Below are 24,343 nucleotides of genomic sequence, written 5' to 3' on the forward strand. Positions count from 1 at the left end.
TAATTATCATAGCTCGATTCGTATAAGTTAGCCCGTGTGCGTGCTGTATGATACATTATTAACCGGGTTTGTGGAGAAAATTTATATAAATTATATCTACTTACGATTTAAAAGTTTTTAAATTCGTAAATCGTAATTACTTTATACGTAAGTTAATGATAATAAACGGCAAGTAATTTTCACGCGAAGATAACTTACTTGCGTAATCACTGAAGAGGTAACGACGCCGCCGGGTGATCTGCGGCATGTGGGAACCCCCAGCGCGAGGCTTGATGAAGCAAAACGACACCCCGTGCGAGACTAGACCAACCTAGTAAGCGAGCGTGCGAGTCTAGACCGTACTACTGCAAGAATGACGATCAAACAAACGAGGACATGCGACCGCTTTTAAATTCTGTAAAGGTTGAAATTGTTTCGACGCTGTCTGAATCGGTTGATCGTTATTCAACCGATTTCAGGTATGAAAACAGGTTGCAATTGAATGCGTTTTCAACAAGGGTGAACCGACTGACTTGCAGAGTCTCATCTTCTTATAACGGTATTCTACAGACATGTTCCTGCAACAACAATCAGGCACTCGGATACTCCGATCGTCCAAGTTTCACTTCCATACAAAGCTACGCTTTAAAAATAAACTTTCAAAAATATTTTCCTGATGTTTAAATTAATTGTTGATGTATCAAATTAAATTACTGATTGAACGCTCGTTTCGCCTGTGCTATTCAGCATTTTATATCGCTCCTGTTTCGTCCATCTTTAGTAATTCTACTTTCAAATAACAAATTTCTTCTGTATTACATTACTTTTGTTTCGTTCTTGTTTATTTCATGAGGTAGTTCTTGCGTAGGATTTCAACCGCGCCTTTCATTGTTTCTTCTAAATCTTATTTATTCTCGGCTACAATTACTATATCGTCAGCAAATAGTAGCATCTTTATTTCTTCACCTTGTACTGTTATTCCAGATCTAAACTGTTATTTAACATCATTAACCGCTAGTTGTATGTAAAGATAAAAAAGTAACGGGGATAGGGAACATCCTTGTATGTAGGCCTGTTTTTCTTTAATCTTCCTTCTACTATTAATATGAGTGTTAAAATTGCTTCGCTTGTCCCTAAACTTTTCCTGAAACTAAATCGGTCTTCTACAAACACGTCTTCCACTCTCCTATCGATTCTTCTGTACAGAATTTTAGTTAAACTTTTTGACGTACGAGTAGTTAAACTAATCGATCTACTTCACATTTGTCTGTTCCTGCTTTCTTTGGTATCACGATAATAACATTCTTTTTCAAGTCTGACAGAAGTTCCCCTTTTTCGTAAACATTACACATCAGTTTATATAATCTGTCTACCGCTCCCTCACCCGCACTGCGCAGTAATTCTGCCTTGCAGAAAGGCCCCCAGGAGCCTTTCTCCCATTCAAATCCTTTAATGCTCTGTTAAATTCAGATCTCAGTATTGTATCTCCCTTTTCATTCTCCTCGATTTCCTCTTCCTCTATTACCAGTCTCTAATTCATTTCCTCCCTTTAACTTTTCAATATGTTCCACCCACCTATCGACCTTTTCTTTTGTATTATAAATCGATGTACCATCTTTATTTAATACATTATTAGATTTTTAATTTACGTACCGCAAAATTCTCCTTAACTTTCCTGTATGCTCCGTCTATTTTACCAGTGATCATTTCTCTTTCCACTTCTGAACACTTTTCTTTAATCTGCTCTTCTTTCGCTAATTTTCACTCCTTGTTTATAGTATTTCACAATTGTCGATAGTTCCTTTTACCTTCTTCATCGCTAGCATTCTTATACTTTCTACGTTCATCCATTAGCTGCAATATATCCTCTGATATCCAAAGTTTTCTACCGGTTCTCTTTGTTCCGCCTAAGTTCGCTGATGCTAACTTCCTTCTTTACATTATTCTATATTTTCTACCTTATAGTTTTTACTCGGACCTCTTGCGACGTCCTCTTCAAAATTCCTCTTCCTCAAGCTTCTCTAAATTCCACCGATTCATCTCGCACCTTTTCTTCGGGTTTTTAAACTCGTCTACATTTTATTATCATTAAATTGCGGTCGCTCTCAATGTCTGATCCTGAATATGTCTGCTTCCTGGATATTTTTACGAGTTGATTTCTAAGTTTTTGTTTAACTGTGGTATCCATCTGAATCAGTCTCGTTCGGCTTTTTCCATTTGTATATATTTTTATTATGATTTTTAAATCGGGTTTGGCAGTTATGGAATTTACTGACCCGTATCAGGGAGGAGCCCATCAGGGTTAGTAACGGGAGGGGTGTGGCGACCGGAATCGTCATAAGGCGGGTATCTTCCCCTACGGGGGTTGGAATGACTCGTACTAGGTATGAGTTATTTGACCCACCGGGTTGGTCTAGTGGTTAACGCGTCTTCCCGAATCAGCTGAATTGGAAATCGAGAGTTACAGCGTTCAAGTCCTAGTAAAGCCAGTTATTTTTACACGGATTTGAATACTAGATCGTGGATACCGGTGTTCTTTGGCGGTCGGGTTTCAATTAACCACGCATCTCAGGTACGGTCAAACTGAGAATGTATAAGACTACACTTCATTTACACTCGTACATATCAATCCTCTGAAGAATTATCTAAACGGTAGTTACCGGAGGCTAAACAGGAAAAAGTGAGAGAGGTATGAGTTATTTATAAAGTAGTTGATATAAATTAAGAATCTCTAAAACGTACATGCCGTTCCTGAGATATATTTTGTGTGGCCCGTGTGAAGCACGAGTAGTCTATAGCTTAGCTTGTGTAGATTACAATACTGTTTGAATTTTTTAAAACGTGTTTCGTTAGAGAGCTATACAGAATTGTATTTATATAACCTGTGCGAAGCACGGATTTGTTTTATTTATTCACACGCAACGTAAATATATTTATTTTCTTTAATTTGATCTGTGTGCAATGGAACTGTAAAACATACAATTACTGAAAAATCGGTTAACGGATGAGGTTACCGCTTGATATCATTATAGGATATTCAGTTTGCATATTATTACTAACAAAAAATTTCGTACATGCTTAAACACGCAAATTAAATATAATTGTTTGTATTCTATTTAAACAGACATTGCGTTTAGTTTTGTTATTTATGTTATTTAATATCTTTTTAATTATCGATGGAAAACTTGAAAATTTATGTAAGGCTGTTATCGGTAACCGGTTACACAGCGTCAGTATCTGAAACAAATAAGAAGAATACGTTTTTTTAGTTTTTAAGTAGCGAGAGACATTGATAATTTATATTTTAATTGTATTGGGTGTGGCACTTTGCGCGCGAAAACATCGATTCATTGAGTTTAGAGGACGATATATCAAACTACAATCGATACGATATAAACTGGGTGATACACGCGATATGTGCGTATATACTTGTTTATAAAACATCTTTATATATACTAAATATCTAATGTTTTTAATCTGTACTAGTTCTCAAATAAAAAAAAAATTAAACAAAAATTTTAATATGTATTAATAATTAATTAAATAACCTAATTACAATTTACAAAACGATTTCAATAAAATGCATTATAATGCCATAAATGGATTATTTAAATGTGAATTATTGTAATTTGGGTTTAGTCGCTCAATAAATGTAGGATGTATATGTATATAACCTAAAGGTCTGTAGTTAAGGTAGGTAAACCTCTGTTGTTTTCATTTTTATAATAAATTTAAAAAATGCTAATTACATTGCTGATTAATTGAAAAAAAAGAAGATTTTGCATTCAAGCTATGACTTTTTTTATATTTATTTACGTTTTACTTTTACTGTGTTCTTTAGTATATAAACATTTAATATTTTATTCGATCGATTTCCTATTATATTAAAACCTTTAAAATTATTATTTTACGTATAAAATAATATTTATAAATTAAATCGATCTCCCGAATCAAATTTTTAACGATAAAAAGAATTTCCATATTATAAGTTAAGCGCATTTTCTTTTATTTTAGTCAAGGGTGGTAAGAGAGACAACACGTACGACTGCCCGTTAATGCCTCTCGCCCTTCCGCTATTCGTATTTATTTATCGATCTCTTTTTACTCTCGTGTAGAATGTTAAATGAATTAAAGTTAGTAATTTATTTAAAATTTAATTTATTTTAATGGACTAAAAGTTATTAACTGCAATATTGCTTTACAAAAATAGTAAAATGTCATTTATGTTTCTCCTAATCAAAAGTTAAATTTCATCTATATATACTACCTTGTAAATTTCTGATAAAATTTGCACCTATCGGCTTATCTACTGATTTAAGCTACTACTTCACATATTTGTGGTATTTACACCTCCAATTATATATATATATATATATATGTATATATATATATATATATATATATATATATATGTATATATATATATATATATGTAAAAAAGCTGACAACAACACAGTAGTAGGACTTCCCGTCACGCGGCTTACACACAACTTAATTAAAAATATTTATCGTTTTATTTAAATATAACATTTTTTCGTTTATTTAATTTAATTATTCTAACAAAAGCGCGTGCGCATACCGTATTTAATAAGCGCGGATGTGGGAATACTAGCGGCGACGGTCGGCACTAACTAAATTAATATAATTTCACAACTTACATAAAACAAATTTCGCTTGTACGATCGGCAGACTGGTGTAGCTGTCAGGCTTAAAGCACTAGGTATCGAGTTAAGCAGGCGATCTAGTTCGAGACACCGCCGGACCGAGTTACTTTTTTACTCTTCAAAAATATTATTCATTTATTTAATTGTACCGGTCATCTGTGAAGTCACAACATAGCAGACGACTACAATAGCAGATTTCGGGTGGGTTGCGATTTTTCAAAAAAAAGGTTTTGGCAAATATTGTTATCTCTTAGTCGTTAACAAACGCGCCCAAGAAAAATACGACCTTAATTAGGCGAAATCTCGAGACTGAGGGTGACCTTGCTATACAACCTCATCCCCTTGATCTTCGAAGTTGAAGATATAACGGCATCGATGCCCCGTACCTAGAAGTAATCTAACCGAGTTTGGTCAAAATTGGTACAACAGTTTTGGAGATGTAAGATGATTTACAGGCCGAAACCGAACACACACGCGTACATACGAACGAACAACATCCGGAAAATTTCCATTCGGTTTCTCGGGTTCCTTAGGTGTCAAAACATCAGGATCCGGTAAAAACCGCATATACCCAAATCGGCCGATTACAATACTTTCCCTTCTAGAGCTGTAGCTCTGATATGCCGCTATCTGGACGGGAAAGTAATATATACTAACATCCAGGGTCGCGGTTTCAACCGCGCTTTACGGTTACTTGCGTTTCCCGACGCGGTCAGTATTTTTTATTTTTATGTTTTTTAGTCGAGTAATCGGAGGCAGGTGAAGGCCGGTCGCGTTGCATATACAGTAGCAGCGGCTGTGTTGGCTTTGAGCCGCCGCGCCGTACACGGTTTCACCCTTAAAAATCGAAATCAAAAAACCGATAGTGCTATTTGGATATTTATCTGAAGAGTATTTGCAAGCCCAAATCTAATGAATATATGTCCATTTTTTTGTCCAGTCGGAAATAGGAAAAATCTGCAATCGTTGTTCAAAAGTTTTTAACTTTATTCACCGCTTTCAAGATTAAATTTCGAGAAATCTAAAAATTACTTTTTAGATATTCACATGAAGGTTACACACACCGAAAATCAAATTCATACCTTCATTTGTTACCGAGAAATTCAAAAAATAGTCTGGTTTCAAAAAAAATCAAAAGTCAATGTTAACAATTTTATACCTGAAATTTAAAAAACCCAGGAATTAGTTTTTAGATATTCACATGTAAATTACACCACACCAAAACTCAAGTTTTGGTTTGGTTTGTTATCTTTATTTGTTACCGAGAAGTTAAAAAAAATAGTAAATTTCATCGTTACTCCATTTAAACTCGGAATTTCATAAAATCCTTTCATAGTGCGCACTTATACCGTTAGAAAAACCTGTATACAAATTTTCATAGATTTATCTATAGAAGATTTTTCTAGGCATTGATTATGAATCACTCACGACATAACAACGGCTGACTGTAACTCACGGGGTTCGGGTGTGTAGGGTTTTATACACGCACACACCCGAACCACGGGTGTGTTCTTCAGTTATCTTTAGAATGATGTGCTGCAACCATACCCTTTCCATTTAAATTTTTTGAGTCGTTATACCTTGCTTAGGGTATTGTAGTGGCATACAGAAAATTAGATCATTTCGTAGTAAAAACATACTCTAAATTCCATTTTTTTTTTTTTTTTGTAGAAATATTATCGTTTCCATTTTTTGTTAAAATTCCCTATATTTATGTATATATTGCCACTGAATGGCTCTGACGGCTCACTGTAATTACTAAACTTATGGTAACTCTGTTGTCGTCGAATGGCTTCGATGGCTCGTAATTCATAACCTTGTGGTAGCCCTGAAAAGGGCCGTTTTTTGCGTTAGCTCTGAGAAGAGGTGTCGGGTCCGGAAGCTGGTCTCCGGCGAAGTCGGGGAGTTGCGGCTCGTCCATTGAAGTCAGACCGGGCTTTCCCTCAGCGGCAGTTGGGTCTCCATTACAGCGCGGCAGCGGTGACCTTCAGAGCCCCGCAGTGTCGGGTCGGCGTCGGTCGTCCTTCGCCGGCGCGGCCGAGGCGGTTCTCTCCGAGCGATTCCACGCCGGGCAGGCTACTGCCGCTGAGTCCACCGCCCAGGGCGATTAAAGCCCGGCGAACTGGAGCGGGAAGGTAGCGTCCGCGTCTAGCGGCTCCCTCGGCGGGCCGGGCAGGCCTGCTGCTTCGGCGGGGATGTTGGCATCCGCCGGGAAGTCCCAGGTTGAGGCGGCCAGGGAACTTCCGTCTTCTTCCTCTTGGTCTTCTCCAGGTGGTGGTCGACGATGAATTGAAAATTCACTTTCGTGCACGCTCTTTTATCGGAGCCTGAGAGTAGGGAGGGCCGCAACGCCGCTATGGTGGAAGAACTCGCGGCGGTAGTGATGCTTGTATCAGCGTCTACGTGTACTGTGCGCCAGCTCACATCTGAGTTGTTACAATGTTCGTCCGCCGATATTAAATTAGGCATATATGTGGTAACAATATATATATATATATATATATATTAACTCAACAAGTAGATCATTACATAGATCTTGGCCAACAGATGTCAACTGAAGGTGATACAATCAAATAAATTTAATGTCGAGTTAAGCTCGGGTAACAGGCTTCAAAAGACTCAACTGAGTATTCAAGAACAAACTCCCCTTTTGCCTTAAAAATAGTTTTCGATCAATGATACAAAGAAATATGGAATGATGTATAATGACGTATGCTTGGAGTTACCAGACGGGATAGGAAAACCTGTAAATGAATCAGAGAACAGAAGAAAGTACATGATATCGTCATGAAAGTTAAAGAAAAAGATTATGGTGGTTAGGCCATGTAGCAAAAAGGACTGTAATGGCAAATGAACTGAATTAGCACTTGAATGGATAGTACTAGATGTTAAATGCCCGTGAAAAAAACCAAAAGCTCAACTGAATTGGCAGAAGAGTGCAGAAGACCGTATTAGTTGGAAATGCGCTGAAGAGACATTCTTCTTGCAGTGAATCGATAATGGATGAAGTGATGATAATGATGATGATTATATATATATATATATATATATACACACACACATACATACACACTACACACACTTCTAGTCTCACTAAATTTTTATCTAAACGAGATGATATTGTAGAGAATTATTGGAAGAATTCTAGACCGTAGTTTAGGAAGAGATTTCCATTGAAACTTATCTTCACTTATTAGCCCGTACAATAGTCACATACTCATCCTTAGAAAATAATACAACTACCACAACGCAAAGGAACGGATTCAGAAATGATACTAGTACGTGGCAAGGTTATTGCAGCTAACTTTCGGTGAAGTGCTGCGATCTGGCAATCAGAGTAAAGTAAAATTTACCCAAATTTAAGTTATGCACCCGTATTCTAATGAGTGTCCTTTTTGAAACATCAATTATATATATATAAAATATGAAAATAAGCCAACTTAAGGAATAATAAGCTTTGGGAACAAGCTCTGTTAAGAAGTAATCTCCATCTACGGTAGATATATTTTTGAAAATTTGAAAGAGATCGATGTCGGGCTGAATTTTGAATATAAAAAATAATTTAATTATTCCCCATTTTTTTAAACTGTAACGTACCGTAAAAAATTAGGAGGGTTTTATAAAACAATTTTCTCTCTTTAAATTTTATTAACCGATTCTTTTTTGTACAAATTTATGAATTTAACAATTTAAAAACCAAAATGCAATTTGTTATTTCTTCTAAGATCGATTTTACAATTACATTAAAACCTGAGTTAATGGAACCTGAATTTAACGGAACGCTGTCTACAACGGAAAATTTCCCTGGTACCGTGAATTTTACGTGAGATATGATGTTAATTTTCCCTGAAATAACGGAAACTTGGCTAACGCGGAAACGGAAAAAAATCTCATAGTTAGCGGAAATTTTTTTTGAGAATCGTGTAGACTACTGTAATTTATGCAAAAAAAATACGCATACCCGATTAATGCTGAACATAAAGTACAGTACTAAATTTTCCCACGAAATAAAAAAGAATACGTATACTGTATACAGTATACTGTACCTTTCTATGTTAAAAATTACCCTTTGTAAACAAAAATAAAAATTAATCGTGTCAGAGTTATAACTGATAAATTCGCATTTAACACTACATAAATGTGTACATCAGCAACTCAAAGCCAATCGTAGTAGGCAACGACAGACATACAGGGAGTGTTAAAACTGCCCTGTAAATCGTTACTTTTTCCCCCTGTTTTAGCCTTCGGGAATTCCCTCCCGCGAAATTCCGTTAACTCAGGTTTTACTGTACAATATATCATAAGCGATTTAAGTTTTTTTTATATAGGAGATTGCTATTTAAAATTTTAGAAAACGTTTGTGGGATTCTGGTTAATTGAAGCGTCCATCGTACTTTTTGTACTTGCTGTTTGTTTTTATTGCAGTCTGCCGTATTTTCTGTATCTATTGTACGAGCCTAATATTATAATCGCTTACAGATAGGTTGCGGTGGTCTTACTCAGCAATTTGAATACGGTTTTATTCTCCACAACCGCATTATGTTACTTACTGAAGTAACCACCGACCGTATTTGCTAATGAACTTAAAAACATTATTAATCGATTAAACGATGTTTGTAAATTTTAAATACCCCAGATTTTAAGTTCTTTACATCGGTAATAAAAATAATTATATCGACGTTCCATAATCAGATTTTTTTTATTTTTTATTTTATATTCTTTCTAACATCGGATTAGACCGCATATTGCGTCTGGTAACTATTATTAAAATTGCAAATAAGAGGGCAAACAAGTAGACCTGAATCCAGTGCAGTACAAACTATTTCAAACAATAAAAAACCAAGTACAATATTAATGTACAATCGAGATAAGAAATATACGTATCGCTTTCAATGAATACAGATATTAAAACACGAAATATCACTTACATCGGTTTTTTGATTGTGTTGATTATAGATTAAGAATTTTGGGGCTTAGAATTCATGTATCCGTACTTGTGACCTTGAATGATATAAATTTTACGCTAGAGAGGAGGTTAAAAGGTATTTTGAAGAATACTGTGAAACTTAAAGTAAAACATTCCCTTTTTGCTGATATGATAGCTTAGATATGTAAAATTAAATGTATTTTTTTTTTTTTTACCTTTTTATGTAACAAAATTGTAAAATTATCCCGGTTCGATTTCATTGTCAGAAATATTTATTATTATTACCATTTCTGTCGCAGTAACCTTCTACTGTTGTTTGCTTTTGGGTTTTTTCTTTTACTATAGAAGTGGTATTTAACTTTTAAAATATTAGGGAAAAGTAGCATGTTATAAAGTATTTATAATAACAGTATAATTACTGAAAACTAATTCAAAATTTATAAATGTTTATCGCATGTACATATTAATTAGAAATCTATTTCTTTACGTTTGGGAATTTCCCGATGTTTATTTCTATACGGGTATAAGTGTTAATTATGTAAAGCGATGTTTTTAAATTAAGTGTATTTTGAATTTTAAAAGTTATTAAAGCCGTTTAGCGATAGTTTATATTTTCTCTTTACGAATTACAGGATTACTATATACTTAAAAATATTTTTTTTTCTAAAATTAAAAAAAAAACTTTGATTATGATAATAATAATTATTAGTAGATTATTATTTACCAAAACAAGAGTGGATAATACGTCGATTGTAGATAGAATGTTAAACCGGGAAGTCCTAAGATTTTCAGCAATGTCATCTGCAACAAGAAGATTCTCTCCAAGATTATGAAATTAAGACATTCAACTGCATTTAGACCGGTAACCTGATAGACTGAAACAATTTTTCAAGGTCGGTTAGGTACACCTTTTTTTTCGAGCGATTGAAAAATTGCTCGAAATCGAAAGAAGCTTATTAAGGGAAATCTACGGACCTAGAGTAACAGAGGAAGAAAGAAATGTAACGAAATCGATCGACATCAAGAAGACTTGCAAAAAGCAATAACGAAAAGAACGTTAAATTTTGAATCCAAACAGATTTTTTTTTTTTGTCTTCAGTCATTTGACTGGTTTGATGCAGCTCTCCAAGATTCCCTATCTAGTGCTAGTCGTTTCATTTCGGTATACCCCCTATATCCTACATCCTTAACAATTTGTTTTACATATTCCAAACGTGGCCTGCCTACACAATTTTTTCCTTCTACCTGTCCTTCCAATATTAAAGCGACTATTCCAGGATGCCTTAGTATGTGGCCTATAAGCCTGTCTCTTCTTTTAACTATATTTTTTCAAACGCTTCTTTCTTCATCTATTTGCCGCAATACCTCATCATTCGTGACTTTATCCACCCATCTGATTTTTAACATTCTTCTATACCACTGCATTTCAAAAGCTTCTAATCTTTTCTTCTCAGATACTCCGATCGTCCAAGATTCACTTCCATATAAAGCGACGCTCCAAACATATACTTTCAAATATCTTTTCCTGAGATTTAAATTAATTTTTGATGTAAACAAATTATATTTCTTACTGAAGGCTCGTTTCGCTTGTGCTATTCGGCATTTTATATCGCTCCTGCTTCGTCCATCTTTAGTAATTCTATTTCCCAAATAACAAAATTCTTCTACCTCCATAATATTTTCTCCTCCTATTTTCACATTCAGCGGTCCATCTTTGTTATTTCTACTACATTTCATTACTTTTGTTTTGTTCTTGTTTATTTTCAAAATAAACAAACGTTTGGATCGTGGAACAGTGTGGGACGTGAAAAACGATACAAATTACCTTAAACAAATGGAAGAAGACCTCCAAAGGATAGACTTGAAAGAAGAAAATCACTGCTTAGAAATAACATCTGAAGAATAGTTTACGATATAAAAGTTCTTGTGGCAGAAAAAAGAAGGAAAACGGACAGACAACCAAAAGTGAAGCCGTGCCGAAAAGTTGAGAGACGTACGAAAGAAGAGAAAAAAACTACAAATAAACGATATTTGGGTGGTCCTAAGTGGTATTTTCTTTAAGGAGGTTGTGTCGTTAAACAGCTAGCCAAAAAAGAACTGATTCCTGCAATCGGTGGTCTTCATCGATGAATTATATAGTTAAATTACAAATGTAACGTAACTGAAATTTTATTAGTGCGATTTATGGAAATTTAAGCCTGATAAGCTCTGCCTTTTTTATATATATCGAGGATTTAGCTGATGAAAACTATACATTTATTTTCCAAAGATGTTTTATTTATTACTCTTTCTGGTAGTTCGGTTTGTATGTGTCCTCTTTGACGCAACATTCCAGAGGTTAAGCAGTCTCCAATACGATCAGCACGTAAGATTATTCAAAAGCAGGTCGCTAGGAAATATAAGAATTGTTGTTATATTCTCAGAAGGATTGTATAATGTATTTTAAATACTTAAGTAAGAGTAATAAATTAAATAATTTAGGAAAAACGGATAAGTTACTGGCATTTAGAAAGTTTGATTAGGAAATTATTCATCGGTTATAAAAAACTAGATAAAGGAAATGCAGAAGTAGTAATATCGATGACGATTAGAAAACTAGTAAGCACTATGCAGGGAGAAAATTGATTTTACTTAGAATAGATTCAAAATGATATGAAAAGATATAATAGTTTATAATTTTCTGATTATATCTATGAACCAAATCTTTTAGACGTGATCTTCAGTTTAATAATATATCCGCTGCCTGGTGGATAGATGTTTTGGATAATGTATTCTAAATGTCTAAATTAAATAATTTTTTACCGTTTTAGTAGTACAGACGATATCGTTTTTCCATGATATTGTTTACGTTGATTCACAGCTACCGTCTGAAAGATTTATACCGTTACCCGAAACATAGTCACGAACGATCTTAATAGTCGATGCGACTTAAAATTATCAAATTAAAAGCGTAGAAAAATTGTCATTCTTCAGAAAATAAGTTCTGAAAAGTACTCGTAATATTTTTGGCTGCTTTTTGGTTTGCTTTTTTTTATTTATACTTTTAACCGGTTATAATCTTAAAAAGTTATCGTTCTTAGAATTACCTATTTCTTTAAAAAGAAGCTTTCGGTCCGTAAATTCAATTAAAACCGGGTAAATTCAAATTAATTAATTAAAATCGGACCGAAAACAAGTAAAAACATTTCTACTGAAAATTTATGTTTCATCTAGAGATCGACTACACCTACTAAAGCAAACAAAAATGCATCTATATCGTAAAATTAAATTACGTTACACGATCGGTAATTAAACATAAATATCGTGAAATTTTCACACGTTCTATTAAATTTACTATTTCCGTAACGGATCGATACTGTCTCAGCCTTTCGTCTGGAAGATCCGACATTCAAACCGTAGTCTCACTTGACATTTTTCTTGCGTACTAAAAAAAAATTCCATACCGTATCCTCCTAGCAAGATTTTGAGCTTACCGGTGATTTAATTTAAAAAAATGTTTGTCGTTTAATATTCTTTTACTCGATTTGCCAAAATTAGGTTTTTTAGCTTCTTATTTGCTCGCGATACTGAATTATGAAACAAACGTACGATAAAATAAAAAGTATTCTAAATTATTATATTGCATATTACCGGTCCCGCTTTAGCCTTAGGTTTTAATTAAGGTTTTAAAACTTTTCGTATTAATTTTATTATATAAAAAATTTAGAACGCGTTTAATCTACCCTATTCTTTAATGTTATTTACGTTCAAGTTTTACTTCTTGTCAAATGAATTAATTTTAACGGTAATTATTTTATTTTGCACTGCAATATCCTCTGTTTATCGGCGAAAGGTTTTTAAACAAAGAATTACACGATTTAAAATATTATTTTTTTTATCGGTGTTGTTTAGTAATAAATTAATTGTTATATAAAAATAATTATATTCGCTGACGGCATTTTTCTGTTAAGATTTCGTAAGAAAAGTTATTGAAAAATTAAAGCAAAACGTAATTCATTTAACCGTAATCTGGAGAGCCTTAGCTAAAGACCAGTAGCAGTGACCTTTCGTATGTTTTATATCCCTTTTCTCATTTTTATTGACACGGTTTTCTTGCCTTTGCGTTTCTTGCGAACGACTTGTTTTCATACGGCCTGTTTTTGTTTTGTACGGTTTTAGTTGTTTGTAGCTTATAGTAATTTTAAACAAAATTACTAGGTTTTAAATAAAATTAAAGCTTTTAAAAAAACGTTCCTCTAAAAGTAGAAGAAAATAGTATTTTTTTCGCTTCATTAAATTCCGATTCTTTGAATTCGGATAAAAATTAAAAGCGATGATCTGAATTTAATTCGCTTAACTTTTATAATTTAAAGAATAATTGAAATGAAATACGTTTTTAGGTTGATTTTACTGAAGTTTTAAGTTTATTTTGTGTGCATAAGCTCTCGAAGATTTCATTTTTCTTGCTTCCGTTTATAGAAAATTTGAAAACTTACGCTTAAATCAAATAAACTACTAAACCGATTATCTCTTCAACAAAGATATACGCGTTTCTTTTCAGAAACGTATCTTTCGAGTTAGAATTGTTACTGTTGGAGTAAATATAGAAGTGGAAAGAGAAATGAACATTGGTCAAATAGACGGAGCATACAGGAAAGTTAAGGAAAATTTTGGGGTACATAAATTAAAATCTAATAATGTGTTAAACAAAGATGGTAAACCAATATATAATACGAAAGGTAAAGTCGATAGATGGGTGGAATATATTGAAGAGTTATATGGAGGAAATGAATTAGAAAATGGTGTTATAGAGGAAGAAGAAGAAGTTGAGGAGGATGAAATGGGAGAAACAATACTGAGATCTGAATTTAAGAGAGCATTAAAAGATTTAAATGGCAGAAAGGCGACTGGAATAGACGGAATACCTGTAGAATTACTGCGCAGTGCAGGTGAGGAAGCGATTGATAGATTATACAAACTGGTGTGTAATATTTATGAAACGGGGAATTTCCGTCAGACTTCAAAAAAAGTGTTATAGTAATGATACCAAAGAAAGCAGGGGCAGATAAATGTGAAGAATACAGAATAATTAGTTTAACTAGTCGTGCATCAAAAATCTTAACTAGAATTCTATACAGAAGAATTGAGAGGAGAGTGGGGGAAGTGTTAGGAGAAGACCAATTTGGTTTCAGGAAAAGTATAGTGACAAGGGAAGCAATATTAAGCCTCAGATTAATAGTAGAAGGAAAATTACAGAAAAACAAACCGACATACTTGGCGTTTATAGACCTAGAAAAGGCATTCGATAACGTAGACTGGAATAAAATGTTCAGTATTTTAAAAAAATTAGGGTTCAAATACAGAGATAGAAGAACAATTGCTAACATGTACAGGAACCAAACAGCAACAGTAACAATTGAAGAACATAGGAAAGAAGCCGTAATAAGAAAGGGAGTTCGACAAGGATGTTCCCTATCTCCGTTACTTTTTAAAAATCTTTACATGGAAGTAGCGGTTAATGATGTTAAAGAACAATTTAGATTCGGAGTAACAGTACAAGGTGAAAAGATAAAGATGCTACGATTTGCTGATGATATAATAATTCTAGCCGAGAGTAAAAAGGATTTAGAAGAAACAATGAACGGCATAGATGAAGTCCTTCGCAAGAACTATCGCGTGAAAATAAACAAGAACAAAACAAAAGTAATGAAATGTAGTAGAAATAACAAAGATGGACCGCTGAATGTGAAAATAGGAGGAGAAAAGATTATGGAGGTAGAAGAATTTTGTTATTTGGGAAGTAGAATTACTAAAGATGGACGAAGCAGGAGCGATATAAAATGCCGAATAGCACAAGCGAAACGAGCCTTCAGTAAGAAATATAATTTGTTTACATCAAAAATTAATTTAAATGTCAGGAAAAGATTTTTGAAAGTGTGTGTTTGGAGTGTCGCTTTATATGGAAGTGAAACTTGAACGATCGGAGTATCTTAGAAGAAAAGATTAGAAGCTTTTGAAATGCGGTGCTATAGGAGAATGTTAAAAATCAGACGGGTGGATAAAGTGACAAATGAAGAGGTATTGCGGCAAATAGATGAAGAAAGAAGCATTTGGAAAAATATAGTTAAAAGAAGAGACAGACTTATAGACCACATACTAAGGCATCCTGGAATAGTCGCTTTAATATTGGAAGGACAGGTAGAAGGGAAAAATTGTGTAGGCAGGCCACGTCTGGAATATGTAAAACAAATTGTTAGGGATGTAGGATGTAGTGGGTATACTGAAATGAAACGACTAGCACTAGATAGGGAATCTTGGAGAGCTGCATCAAACCAGTCAAATGACTGAATACAAAATAATATATAATATAATATGGAGTAAATATAATATCTAAGAAGCTTTACAAGCACTAAAAGCATTTTTCATATTATTTTTATAAGTTTTTTTAATTTTTTATATGAAAATACATAATGACATCGACTGTTGGATCATTATTACGTATTACAGCAGTAGCTTTGTTACCTTTCAAAACAGAAATCGCAATGTTGTGTTTAATTTTGGTGATGTAAGGAAACTTAAACGCGACAGTATTTGTTTGAATTTTAACTTCATATAGCTTTTTTTTATTTCAGGATGTAACTGTTAAGTATTCACATTTTAGGAAACAATCTCCTCATAAGAGGATACTGTTTAATGTTTTACAAAGACATGTCCTCCTCGTGGTCATCTGCATCGTACCTCTATTAAGTCTATCTTTTACTTTGTCTCTTTTCACTAAGATTACGTAACAAATAATCTCTTTTTTTCACTTCTGTGAATCGTATCAAATACTGTTTTTCTTTCCGTTCGATTCCATCGCAATAATCGCATCAGTTTATACTTCATTCATCCACCTAGTTTCTTCTGTTCAGATGTGTAACACCCCTAATTTTTCCTTTTCTTTCTTCGTTAATCTTTATTGTTATCAGACAATCGATCGACCAAAGAATCTGATAGAATTCTTTTATTATTATTAAAAAATAAATAAAGTTAAAAAAGTGTAACGACTCTTATATTAAAGTGTGTTAATGACTATTTATTTTAACGTTATTGTGATTTTTGTTTTTTTCCAGCAAAGGATGGAGCATTCCGAATTGGTTGGAGAAATGAGCCGCATAGAACATATGAGTACTCAAGAACGTCTCCATCTTGCGAGACGAAGACGTTCGCACCAATTAAAAATATGGAGTCAGCGTGAAAAAGAATGGAATAGACGTACGGCTAATAAAGAACGATCTCACAAACCCGGTATAAGATTTAGCGATAATGTTATGCTATTAGAAGCGGCTTCGCGGAATGATGTCGCTGAAGGTTTGTACTTAACTTTAAATATATTATCGTAGTAGATGTTTTATTAATACTTATTACACGCCTCATATTAAACTTTGAGAGGTTACGCGATGTAGTTACGTCGATAAAATTATAAATGATGTTAAAGCCTTGTACCGGTATCGCATAAATTTTGTTAGGGTAGGAAGGAAGCTGTCAGATGGATTTCTTCGTGAAACGGGTGTTAGGTAGCGTCGATACCTTTCTCCTACGCTTTATAAGATATATTTTCAGCAGGTTTTAAAAAAATAGAAGTAGAAAACGCCAGCGTACAGGCGAAGAAGCGAATCGACCGTTTTACAAATAACTATCGTTCGATGACGATCGTTCTATCTCGGCTGGCAACAAAGATGTCCTAGTTTACTTTCTGCAGAAACGGGTGGAAGAAGATAAACGACGGTAGCTCGTAAAGTAAATTTTAGTTAAACCGAATACATGGCTCTTGGTATTTGAGCCTGATATATTGTAAAATCGGGTGGATGGAAGAGTCGAGATTATGACAGAAAGCATGAGGGCGGTAGAAACGACAAAGGAAGTTGAAAAAAAAGCGATGCCCAAATCGAGTATTCATAGCTACGCTTGAGATATTTGGAGAAATGAGAACGGCAGAGTCGAGGTAGATGTAGAGCAAGATGCGAGAAATAGCTGTCACAACTGTAGAAAATTGCCTGTAAAATAAAATAAACTTAGTATTTCATTACAATTTATTTTTCATTGAATGAATGTACGTATGTGTGTGTTACTGTCTTTTATAGAAAAATTAATTATAAAATGTAAAGATAAAAAAAATGTTTTTATTTATTCAAGGTTTTGAAGAAATGTAAAAGTGAAATCATTATAATTGCGTGTTACAATAATAAAATGTTATTTTATCCGGTTACGTTTATTATATTGGAAATTGAGCAAAGTAAATGTTTAACTATATAATAAAGTCGATAATAAATGTTATTTATTATCGACATCGATTAACTATTATTATTCTGTTTACGCGAATGACTGGTGAATTCTAGGAATAAATGTATATTTATTTATTATACTTAATAAAAATGTAATAAATATATTAATATTTTCCATTATCCATCTATATTTCCCAACTTGATGATTTTCTGACATCGTTATTGTTATTTAATTTATAACATCGGGTAGTAAGTAAAATTGTACATTCTTTCAACGGTAAAAGGAAATGTAACCTTAGTTAACATTCCTTTAAAAGAACAGCCGTAAAGATTCGCTTAATTTCCATTAAAATGCATAGAGCGATTTGCCGACACAGTCGGTTCGTATTCCACAATGAAACGTTTCATGACGAAACACGATTTACATAAATATATATTTACGAATAGAATATATCTGCACGTAAAATAAATAATTTTTTATATAAATGTATTTCACAAATTTGATGATATTTGATTTTATTTTGTAAAACAAAAAAGATTTCTTTGTTGTATCTAAATTATTTTTTCACTTTTTTAAAATTTTTGTGTTTATAAGAGGATCGTGTAATAATTAAAAACCGCAGAAAAATTATTATTTATTCGATGACCGTGAAACTAACGCTGCTTCTCGACGTAATTCTAGACGTTTGTCCCATTTTTCTTTGAGCTTTCTTATTCCGGTAGTAAAAATCGGGCACCTCAATGTGCGAACCGTTCTTCTACCGCATTCTTGATCTTCTTATCGTAGCCAAACTCTGTGCGCGTAGAACTTTTTAATAACAAAAAAATTTGATCGCGTGAGATCGGGATCGTAAGGTGGATGCGGCAACACCTGCCGACCCGAGTTCTGAATAGCTTTCTCTGTCTTTTGAGCGTGTGCGGGTGGCCGTTATCATGCAGAAGAATTACGCCTTTGGAAAGAGAAAGACAGCCAGGATGTTTTTTTTCTGGCGGACGAACTGTTTTGATGTTTCCGTTCCGTGATCCGACGTTTGGATTCCGGTACAAAATGGTGAATTCACATTTTATCGTGAGTTTTTTAAGATGAACTTAACCTTAAAAAAGCTTACCTTTAACTAAAAACCGTCGCTTAAATTCCCTACAACTATCGCTCTTACCGACTGCCATTTTGAGTTTACAGCCTCGGAATCCACTTCGTACACGTTTTACGGCGACTCTGCTTATCGCGAATAACGAATGGAGAGTGCCGATATTCGCACTGCGAATTACAGCGCGTTTCCAAATTCGTACGGGTCTGTCCTTGCGAATTAAATCGTTAATGCGATTTTCAAAGTATTTTAGAATCCGCCATTGAATTCGGGCCGATTTTACACGTTCAGAAAAAAAACTTATCGCTGCTTGCCGATCTTCCGCAGTACACGTTTGAAATAAAGTAATATGTTTTAACAACGGAGACTTTTTCGAACAGACGTTCAAGTAGACTTTCAAATACGTTAAGGATCTGATAGAAAGTCGAGTAGACTTTCACGAATTTCAAGTAGGATCGTCATACGGTTTCAGTTTGTTCGCTGTTGTCGTTTGCCTTTTCAATTATCGAATAAGATTTCGTCGCTATGTATAATAATTAAAATACGATTTATCTTACGGTAAATGTAGAAACGTTTAATGTAAACCTAATAAACGATTTCAAAAATAAAATAAATATATATGTATATATAATCCCTGATGGCCTGTAATTATTAAAAAAAAACTTAATAATTTTAGTTACCGCTGTAAACTATCTGCGTGTACAGCACGCAAACAGATTGATATTCGTGCTGCGAAGAGAAGTGTTCATCTCGATCGGTGCCCGGTTTAATTGTTGAAAAAGCATCGTATACGAACAGACCTTTGTGGCCAGAGCGATTTTTCAGCCTTTCGTCTGAAAGGTCGTAGATCTGAATTCCAGTCAGAGATGGCGTTTTTCATACGCTATAAAACATGTTCGTTCGATATTCCTTTGCGCAAGCTTTAAGTTTAGCGGTGAATAAATCGTCAAAACTTTGTCGAAAAAAGAAAATGTCGTGCTTTCAATAAAAATACTTTTTTACATATCGATCAAACAAATTGAATATTTCAATAACAAAAACCTTACGTAAATGTAAATCGTTTGATTAAAACCGCATTCAAATTCATCCGTCTGTTGAGTTTTAGGAAAATCAACCGACGAATGAAACTAACGATATGTACGAGTGCGTACTTGCTTACACGTGATTCTTTCACTTAAATTTGTCAGTGCAAAATCATCGATCGGTGGCGTTCTTCTTATACGGGCAAAAATAATCCGGTCTTCCGAGATTAGGACACGTGCTTTTGATATTTTTCCCGGTTTTATGGAAGACAGCCTAGTAGGATTTAAATTCTAATATTTTATATGAAAGCTACCGATTGTGAAATAACATTTTTAGTGCGATCTAAATTGTATTATAATTAATTTTTTTTCTTGGATTGTTGAATATAGTAATGATTATTATAAGATGTGCAATAACTTCAGTATAACGGTCCGGTTTGTATTTAAATGAGGAGAAATCAACAGGAAAATACTTCACCGATTTTTGTTATTTAATAATAAATGTGTATTATGTATGCATTGCAAGCATCCTCGATCGTGAAAAATATTTCTTTGTAATTTTCTTACGTATTATTACGCTATATTATTATAACTGTAAATTAGTCTTCATCCTATAGAAGATAATTTGTGTGAAAATATTAAGTAAAAGAATTAAATGAATATGATTTAATTAAAAATTTAATTTTAATTATATATAAAAAAGAGTAGTAGGGGGCTAAGCACGGAAATGATGTACATTCTGTGTAATTTGAAATTAACCTTCCATTTTTAACTGATTAATATATATATATATATATATATAAAGAGGAAGAGGGGTTTTCTTTGATCGGGATAAACAAAAAAAACGACACGATCAATTCCAACCAAATTTTTACCCGTGTTTCTTAGCGTAACTGAGAAATTTTTTAGACATATTTTATCTCGAAAAAAAAATATATATGTAGTAGCGGAGATTTCGCGGGTTAAAACAAAACTTCAATGAATTGAATTAACGAATTGAGAACTCTTGAGTATCACCGTGTGGTTTTTGACTGAATTATTATGAATACAATGTCTATACACCAATTTCTAGATTTTTGAAATTTCGAGTTTCAATGATTAAAAGAATTTTTTAATTTTTTTTGGAACCCTGTTATTTTTCTGATCTCTCGGTCACAAATAAAGAAATCAACCGATTTTTGGTGGGTGTAATGTTCGTGTCGATAAACCGAGCTAGATTTTTTTAATTCGGCCTTGAAAGGTGATGAAAAGTAAAAAAGATTTTGAACAAAGATTGTAAATTTTCCCGATCCCGATTATAATAAACGGAATATTCAGTAGATTTGGGCTTGTAAATACTTTTCAGAAAACTATTTATAAAACCAGTTTTGGTTTTTTTTTTAAATTTCGATTTGTTTTAAGGGGTGCGAAGGTGTACGGTGCTGTGGCTCAACCAATACAGCCACTGACACCGTTACTGTTTGTGGGACTAGCTGCATCTGAATCCGGTTACTTGACTAAAAAACATCGACCGCTACGGGAAACGCAAGTATAGCGCGAATGAAGCTGCGACGGGAATCTAGTATATATATACACACACACACACACTCATACTCGCACTGTGTCCGGGACGAAAAGCCCTAATTTGAACTGTCTGTAATACTACATGTGCCCCACGAGTTGCACGGAGAATCTCTAATCGATAGTAGCCTTTCATTCTTTTTCCTGTTTAGCCTCCGGTAACTACCGTTTAGATAATTCTTCAGAGGATGAATGAGGATGATATGTATGAGTGTAAATGAAGTGTAGTCTTGTACATTCTCAGTTCGACCGTTCCTGAGATGTGTGGTTAATTGAAACCCGACCGCCAAAGAACACCGGTATCCACGATCTAGTATTCAAATCCGTGCAAAAATATCTGGCTTTACTAGGACTTGAACGCTGGAACTCTCGACTTCCAAATCGGCCGAAATCGATAGTAGCCTGAAGCATCTGAATCGTAACTATCTCGATAGCAGCACCGATTCTCTCACGAAGTTGTTCCAGAGTTGTCGCTTTGATAGAGTATACCTTATCCTTAACGTACCCGCACAGAAAGAAATCCAGGCGACCGGGGTGGCCAGAGAATTGTACCACCTCTCCCGCTCCATCTTTGCGGGAATTCGTCTGTCAGTGTGTTCCGGACTTCCAAATGCCAGTGTGAAGGTGCTCCATCCTGCCGGAAGAGCAGGTTTGGGTGTCGATGTCTTATCTGAGGGTGCACAAAATTAACTGATGTGTGAAGATACGAGTTTTAACCGACTACAGTTGTAACTAACACGTCAAGACCGGTGATAATTGCCTCTGAAAAGAAAAAAGGTCCAAAGTCGGACAGGGACCCTGGGGGAGACGTCTACCGTATTGTGACTTGTAAATTTGGGAGGTATCTTCCCATTCTGCCGGCCGGGCTCTTGAAAAAGGCGGTGGAGGAGCTGTTCCCGGTCGGTGAAATTGGAGCAGAGTTAGTTGCGGGTGACATCAGGCGTTTCACTACGGATGAGGTCGTCTCTGCGGCGGGTAGGCTCAGTAGCGGTAACGGCCCGGAGCCTGATGAGGTGATCAAGGGGCTTGTGACGTAGCCCCTCGGTTGGTCGCCGACCTTATGACCGGCCTTTTGTCCTCCGAGTGATTCAGGCCACCCCGGAACGTAGAGGTCAAGGGGAAAAATTGGCCACTCATAAGCGGCGAGCGAATGTGGCGCCGGACCGTCTGGGTGTTCCTTGATTCTGTTGCTTTGTTCAACCGACATCAGTGGTTTATTTAAGGGAAAGACTTCTACCTCGCTGCTGCGGGAAGCTACCCGAGAGATACGGCTGGCCATCAACGATTAAAGCTCCAAACAGTTAATATTAGCGGACCGGTACTGGCATTCAGCGACCTATGCGCGGCAGCGAAATTCTATCATGAGGAGATAAATTTAATTTATTGAATGTCATATATATTTTAGTAGTTGACGGGGTGCGCCTACCGATTTTAGAATATATGTCAAGTGAGCGGTGGGACGCGAAGGAGAAGGTGTGCGGCTCACGCAATTAGGTTAGCTCTAGGAGCCGATTAGGACACCGGTCGCTAAACCGATTCGAGGCTCAGTAGCCGTTTGTCATAAGACATTCGGTCTTATGCTTTAGGGCGACCGAACGGGGAGGTGGCGGGAGAAATGCCATGCAAATCAATCAGAAACGCGTTAAACGCCTCTTACGCGGCGTCCGTTTGGGCGCATAGGTCGGATATGAATAGAGCACTTCATCAAAATTTCAGGAGCGCCCGGCGCAGAGCCTTAATCGTATGCACTGATGTTTTTAAAACAACCTCCTACGAGGCTACCACCGTATCGGGAAAGGCACTCCCAATCGATTTAGAGGTGAAAGTTCGGGCGGCCATGTGGAGATTGCGAATAAGCAAGGAGGCCGAGGTATTTGGGATGCGGTTTCGACCCGAGCCTGCACCGGAGCGGAACGGTGATCTCAGTGGACCTGTTCTAAGTGTCAAACATTTGCCCATCTGCCGCTTGCGGAGGAGGCTTTACAGCCTCGCTGATGGAAGCACGGCAGCAAGAATGGCACGCCGCGACTAAGGAAAGATCCCTGTACATGTTTATACGGAATCTGGGGGGGGGGGCTGGTGTACCACGAGTTCGTTTTTAAGGGCAACGGGTTCCAGGTGCTCACCGACCGTGTAAATTTGAACCAATATCTGTTTCGGTTCCGCCTGGCAGCTGATGAGCTGTGCGTCTGCGGGGGGGGTCCAGTCAAATGAACATCTGATGTTCGACTGCCCAGCTCTTGGGGGGCCAGAGATCGGGCCACCCTGGAACTTAGAGGTCAAGGAGAAAATTGGACGCTCACAAGCGGCGAGTCAATGTGGCGAGAGCCGCATCGTCGAACCGTGTGGAGTTTTTTGATACGGTTGCTACGTTCAACCGACATCAGTAGTTTACTTAATGGAAAGACTCTTCCGCATTACTGTGAGAAGCTAAGTTAGAGACGGTTAACATTCCGAGCGCTTTAATACGGTGAACAGGTTCTTGCTGGCATTCAGCGACCTAGGCGTGACTGCGAATTGCTGTCTAGATGAAGTAAATTTTTTTAATTTACGGATGTCATATATATTTTTAGTATTTGACGGAGTGCGCTTATCCATTTTAGTAAATATATGACAAGCGAACGGTTGGTACATGTAAGCCGGTGGTGTATGGCACCGCTCTTAGTTAAAAACAAATAATAAGTATTAACCAAGGTGAATCTTATTCGACGAAAGAATGAAAAAAATAATAATTTACGTATAGGAAAATTTCATTGTTGCCGCTTTAAGAGTTCTAAAACCGTTTATATTTACCGATGAACGTTGATAAAAACCGATAATTGAAATAAAAAAACTTTTGATGTTCAGTCGTACTGGTGTA

At 35.4% G+C, this 24,343-nt stretch overlaps 1 protein-coding gene across 1 annotated transcript in view; it reads left to right on the plus strand.

Annotated features, from left to right (window-relative positions):
• Positions 1 to 24,343, plus strand: part of MYPT-75D (Myosin phosphatase targeting subunit 75D) — a 117,718-nt gene that overhangs the window by 57,095 nt on the left and 36,280 nt on the right. The window contains exon 2 of the mRNA XM_075369069.1: positions 16,662 to 16,899. Within this exon, the coding sequence (XP_075225184.1) occupies positions 16,668 to 16,899 (232 nt within the window). The 5' untranslated portion in view covers positions 16,662 to 16,667. The remainder of the gene's footprint in view (positions 1 to 16,661; positions 16,900 to 24,343) is intronic.

Source organism: Lycorma delicatula, chromosome 6, assembly GCF_047948215.1.
Source record: "Lycorma delicatula isolate Av1 chromosome 6, ASM4794821v1, whole genome shotgun sequence".
In the NCBI taxonomy this organism is placed as follows: domain Eukaryota; kingdom Metazoa; phylum Arthropoda; class Insecta; order Hemiptera; family Fulgoridae; genus Lycorma; species Lycorma delicatula.